This window comes from Callithrix jacchus, chromosome 16 (genome assembly GCF_049354715.1).
Source record: "Callithrix jacchus isolate 240 chromosome 16, calJac240_pri, whole genome shotgun sequence".
NCBI classification, from domain to species: Eukaryota; Metazoa; Chordata; class Mammalia; order Primates; family Cebidae; genus Callithrix; species Callithrix jacchus.
The window spans coordinates 47880001-47886555 of record NC_133517.1 but is presented as its reverse complement, the minus strand read 5'-3'; the positions used below and the strand labels follow the sequence as shown (position 1 = coordinate 47886555).

The following is a 6555-nucleotide window of genomic DNA, read 5'->3' as shown; positions in this document are numbered from 1 at the left end:
TTATTTCTCCATATCCTCTCCAGCATCTGTTGAAGGTAAAGTCTCATGTTTATTCTTGGTAATAGGCTATTAAAGGTTATATATTCAATGAAAGTAGGAAATCAAATAGCAACATATTATTAAAAATCTCATCTTAAAAATTCGGTTGGGATTTATTAACTGAGTGTGCAGTGTTAATACATAGGTCATTTATTTTATCAAAGGATTAATGTTATCCAAAGTAAGCAATTTGTAATGCTGTATGAAAATATTTTATATACAGATATACTGTCAAAATTAAATACATATATTTCATTAATTAAAAGGTAAACATATATTATTATCTTAAAAATATGCCTCCCAAATTGCAACTTATTTAGACAAGTTATATTCTATATAAATGACAAAGTAACTCAGTGCTAAAGGTTAGCATCCTTAGATTTGGTAAATTTATTTATTTGTGTCTTTTTTGAAATTGTCCTTTTTCATGTCAAAACATTTCCTATAACATTTATTGAAGGCACTGTGTTACACATTCATGATTAATTACATCTCTTGAAATCTCTCTTACATATCTTGGAATTTGTTATGCTGTTGCTTCCTTGAGGTATATGACTCTCTTATTCTCATGGGCATTATTCATATATCATTGTTAACCCTAAAACATCTCCAGCACAGAAGTTGATAATTTCCACTCTTAATGCAGTATAATAGATTCATAGTGAACCATAAAATTATTTTGACAGTAAAGCAATGTCAATTTTGAGTGTTTGAAACCTTTAATACTTCATAGATTTAATGTCTTCTCTTGAAATATTTAAACAGGTTTGAAAAGTATTATCGCAACTGATACCTTACGTGGATTGTCTTACAAAAATCAGTACAGAATTATACTGATTGATGTATGTTCACATACGTATGAAATAGTTTGTTGACTGCAGCATTCAGTTTCCATTGTTTGTATCCATCTTCTAGTAAGACAAGATGTATTTCTCAATTGATCTAATCCATTTTGACCAGGATCCATTCAGTAACTTCTGGGAGGCATTCCACTTTGAAAAACTGCACGAGCAGATAGATTCTTGGAGGATGTAACTAAAGTTCATGTTTCTATATTGTCACTCCATATTTTTCAGTGTTCTTTAGTGCCACTCAAAATCTTATTCCAACAAGTTTTTATCTCTTGTAGTAGTCTCTTTAGGAAACATGAGTCATTCAGTTTTTTCTGTTCCTTTAAAGCTTTATTTTCTTCCTAGAGAATAGATTTTAAGAAGTTTAAACTTCACATTTTTACAAAAATATATATTTTTAAATACTCAAATTTTCATATTACTTTATACTTAAAACTGGTGCAATGAAAAGGTAGAATCTTGTGTGACATTTTAAAAATGATGATTTCTGACTATCATTATAACATGGAAAACTCGAGGTTGATTAAATTCAAGGAGATTAAAGATTTAGGATTCTCCAGAGAGCTACATCAGCTGACTGCCATTTTTACACTTTAACTGTGGACATAATAATACTGTTTGAACTTTCATGATAGTTGTAGATTACTCAGTTGAGTTTCTTTAACGTAGAAAAATGTATTTTTAGTGGAAAGAATAATTGACTCTGAAAATACTCAGATTATTTTGGCAAAGATAATTAATAAGGATATATATAACTGATGGAGCTTGTGCCCTAAGCTCTACCCCAACAATTAACCTTCACCAGATTATGTCAGATGCCTGCCTCATAAGCTAGGTTTTAGCACCTAATAAGAATCTTAAAAAGAGCTACCTGTACAACAAATAGGAAGAAAGATACCTGGCAGGAACAGACATGTAAAGGAGTAGCTCTGCATAGACTCAGTAATAGTTCTCTGAGTCCTCTGAACTGTGAGAATGGGAACAGTGCAGGGTGGATTAATTCTTCACTTTGATAACAACTAGTTAATCACAAATATAAAGCATACCAGTGACCTTTATCCCTTTCTAGACCAAGAGGTGATATCAGTTGTTTGTTTTACACTCTTTGCAGTTGAGCCCAGACTTGAGGCTTAAAATCAATATAGTGCTTTCAACAATCAGTACTAAGTAATTGAATTGCAAGCAATATAAAACCTATTATAACTAGTTATTACTAGTTGTTGGGTAACTAGATAATTTAGATAAGTCATTGGGTATTCTCTAAGTTACGCATTGTGCAGTGTTTTACATACTTCATTTTATTTGCGTAATAATCTTTTGAACTTGATGATTTAAACTCATATCACAGATGAAGAAACTGATCTGCAAAGAAGATAAATCAGCTGCTAAGGTCATATGTCAAGTAAACATAATGACAGAATCTTGGTTTCTCTGTCCTATTTTTAATTTGGCTACAAACTCGTATCTCTTTTTGCCATGCATTTAGTAACACTAGCACATACTTTTTAAAGTACACATTTCAAACATTAAATGACAGATCTCAAAGGGAAATATAAAGCAAACTTTTCATATTCTTTCCAATAAGGGGTCCCAGACAATTTTTTAAAGTGCCAATTGAAATTTTTTAAGAGCAAATATATAATGTGAAATATATAATGCATCTATATATTTCAAATCTTGCCTAAGCAGATTTGAAATATATAGATGTGAAAATTTCATACTTTTCCTCAGAGACCAAGAATAAGCATTCACTGAAAAGACAAAAATAGGGCATCTTGGTTTTACCCCTGTAAGCCTGGGAATATTGTTGTTTTCTTTCTTTTCTGAACTTTCTTTCCAAATTCTCTTAGTGAAAAGTCTTCAGGGTGTTTATATTGTTTTTAGCTCCTGTATTTATTTCAGATGTTCCACTTTGTATGGAATCCCTAGAGTTTCCTAAATCCCAGAGTGTACAGACTGACTTCGCTTTTCTGAAAAAATTAAGGAATTTCCATGTTGCCATAAAGCTGTTGGTCAAGTAATGGAAATGTAAAAGAAGCCATCACTTTTATGAATAAGGTGTGCTCATTTTTCTATGCCTCAACCTAATTAATGCCTATATCATATTAAAGTTTAGTCAGATTCAGTTAAGTGTTCTGCCTTATTAAGTCATTCATAAATATTTTCCATATTATTGTATAATTTATCTAATAATATCTAGTAGTATACATATAAATATATAGTGTTTATATACTATTATATATTATCTATTCTGTACAATAGACACTAATAAAAGATATAAGATAGGTCCTTATTGTTTAATTTTTATTTCTTTACAAAGTAACAGGGATGATTATTTTTCTTCATGTATTTGTCATCTATTTTATTTTCTCCTATATAAATTATTTTTTCATGTCTTTTACCTGCTAGCTACAATATTTTAATGTTGCTGCCTTTTAAAAAAGTTATGCTTTGATATTTGCCCTAACAGCTTCTATTTTAAAATAGTGTGTTTATAAAATGCAATTGAAAAGACTCCCAGTTTTGAGGGGCATCTCACTTCTCCTTTTATCAATGTTGTAATAAATTATTTCAAAACCAGCTACAAAAAGAAACAATTCAAAATGAAAAATTAAGAATTAAGGTGAGTAAAGAGCTGATGAACCATAGGGAAAATTATATAAAATAATTCTCACCAAACTCTTTGTCGGTTGGGCTTCACCCAGGGCAGGTGGTTTTCTTTCTTTAACCTTAAAAACAAAGTCACATTTATATTACTGAATAGTTCCTCATTGATCCTCCAGTTGTTTGTAATTGCTAATTTTCATATTACCTTCAACTTGTCTAATCTATTTGAGACTCTACTTTAAATTTCTTATTGTTAAGATAGAAAAATATTAATATGATTTAGAAATGGAATGTCAGAAAGAAGCAAGAGAGTTCAATATTCTGAATTCCCAGAATCCATAATTTTGTAGATATGCCTAGCACTGTGTTAACTGCTGTGAGGTATGAAAAATTAACATAGTAGGGTATACTAGCAGAGATAAAACTTAAATTTTAATTAATATAAAAATAAAGTTAACAAGAAATTGTTAAATCCTGGCCATATATTTTATTAAGCTTCTCTTATCAGAAACAAAAAGAAATAAAACAATAGTAATAGTAATAGTAAAAAGCTTGTAACATCCCTGTCTCATGAAGAAAATTCAGTGTAGCTGACTGCTTTAATATCTTGCCTTGTTATTTCAAGAAAAAGGTGACTTGTATCAAATTAATTAATGTTGTAATATAATTTAATTTAAAGATTTAAATTATTTGCATATTTTGCTTCTCTATAGTTAGTTAATTTTGGAACATGATGATCCACAGAAAGCTCAGCACGTAAGAGAAAGAATCACAAATATTTAACATACTAAGACCTTTACCCCTTCCTAGACCAAGAGGTGATATCAGTTGTCTGTTTTACACTCTTTTCAGTTGAGATGAGACTTGAGGCTTATAATCAACATAGTGTTTTCAACAGTCACAACTAATTAATTGGATGTACAAGCAACATAAAAACTACCTACATTAGACAGTACTTTGAAATCACTGTAAGTAGGAATGAAGAATGGTAGACTAGAGTAGGAAGTCTTCATGAATCTTGAGCTAAGCCTTGAAGGCATAGAATCAAATAGATCCAATTTATAGGTAAAAAAAAGTAGAAACGCCCTCTCAGGAACAAAGGTAAGGGCCCAAGATTGGAAATAAGCTTAGCAAATCCACCACACCAAGAGGAGACTGGCTTCCATCAAGTACAAAAAGCAATGATAAATGAGGTTGTTCAAGTTATATAATAGATAATACATTTTTATCACTGTCAATAGGGTTCAAAGATAATCTTACCATTTTACCTTCTATGGGAAACTACTGCTCAAACAAAACAAAATTCTTATTAAGTCATAAAAATTTTATTTAGGAAAACATTTAAAACCATAAAATAACCTTTTGATTTTGTGTGACAGTTGGTAAAATCCATAAAGAGGTGAATAATAAAAATAAAATAAAACATTGTATTAAACATTGAAAGCTTTTTATTACTAAGCACTTTATATGTGTTATGTAATTTAATGCTTTCAAATCCTATAATGTAGATACTATATTTTTCTGCATATGTAGGTAAGAAAACTGCTGTCTAGTCTCTAGATGATGTCTTCCATATTTGGTTTCATTGTTTTAGTTCATAAGCACTAGTGGAAAAGTAGGAAAAAATTAGCCCTATTTGTATCAAAATTATTTAAATAAAGGGAAGTTGTGGGACATGTATATGCCTAATTTAAGCATATAAAGATATTTGTTAAATACATTTGATTTTCTGTTTTATTGACTAGGAGTTCTTATAAATGTATACACATATGGATAAAAACTATTAATATGTTTTAGAGAGAGATATTTTCCATTCCCCACCCAATGTATCACCCTAGTATCCTTGGAAGTTATTATGGCAATGAAGCATTTATTTATTTATTTGTTACTCCCCTTTCACAAAGAGTTCACTCTAGCCAAGAGATATATAGGTATTTCCAAACTGAGTCTTTCCTCTTCCAGAATTAAGTAAAAAAAAATACTTCAAATCTAGATGATAATAAGCACTTAGGAGTCTATGATAATGGATATGATCATCAGAATTGTGGCATCTTGGCACAGGAGTGGTTTATATTTTTATTTAAAGTAAATAGTCCTTAGCTTACCTTGCTGGTGCAGTTCAACAGTACTGTTGTGCCTTGTGAAACTTTTAATAAGTGGAGATCGAAATCACCAGTGCTATTCATTTTAAGAAATTGCCTCAACTTGCGAGCAGCACGGAATAAAAACATACCTTCCTATTATAGGAAAAAGTCAGAAGGGCTGTGGTTCAAATAAAATATTAAGAAATGATAAGCTTTCTTAAGGAGCCTAGAGCCTGAGCTGTATTGCTCAGTAATGCCCCACCTCCACCCCAGTTTTCTATTCCAGTAAATCACGTTACTGACAAGTTACAGAACTAAAACTGTTTAGCTCCTAGGTGACAGCATGAAGTTCATAGAACTTGGTTTAATGATTATCTTGACTTATAAAGTTTCTTTCCTCTATTATGCCTATGTGATTTTATCGCTTGTGGGTGAACATGTTACAAGATTGTTTGATTTTAAGCGTGATAACCAAAGGAGAAGGCTTCCGGAAGCAATAATATATTATAAGAGGTATGTATGGTTTTTCTTAGTATTTCTTGCATCTTCTGAGCTATAGATGAGTAGCTGATAATAGGAAAATAAAAGACTGCAGTCACGTAAAACATTAAGTTTTTCAGATATTTAAATTAAGAAATTAAAAATTTATTTTGAAATCTAAAAAAGAAAGCTAAGGACTAAAATAGGAATTTATGAGGCTAACTTAGCTACTGTGAGTTTTAAAAAAGACTATCAAATAGCACACTAGTTTCTGTAGGGAGAAATGGCATAAACTTTTTAGGTTTTGCAAAGTGTACTATTATACCAACTAGAGGTGATAAGCATTTAGTGATAAGCAAATATTGAAAGAAACATCTTCAGGATGCTTCCAACTAAATTATATGAATGACTTATATTTGTATGTGTGCAAGCAATCACATTAACAAGTATTTTTCTGTATAAGAAATTTAGAGGCTGGGTGTAGTGGCTCACAC

At 30.6% G+C, this 6555-nt stretch overlaps 1 protein-coding gene across 1 annotated transcript in view; it reads right to left on the bottom strand.

Annotated features, from left to right (window-relative positions):
• Window positions 1-342: 342 nt before the first annotated feature.
• The window catches only part of IL7 (interleukin 7), a 67265-nt gene continuing 61052 nt past the window's right edge, over window positions 343-6555 (bottom strand). The window contains exons 4-6 of the mRNA XM_054246460.2: window positions 5603-5734; window positions 3566-3619; window positions 343-1231 (exon numbers count right to left, since the gene is read on the bottom strand). Coding sequence (XP_054102435.1) covers window positions 1112-1231; window positions 3566-3619; window positions 5603-5734 — 306 coding nt within the window. The 3' untranslated portion in view covers window positions 343-1111. The remainder of the gene's footprint in view (window positions 1232-3565; window positions 3620-5602; window positions 5735-6555) is intronic.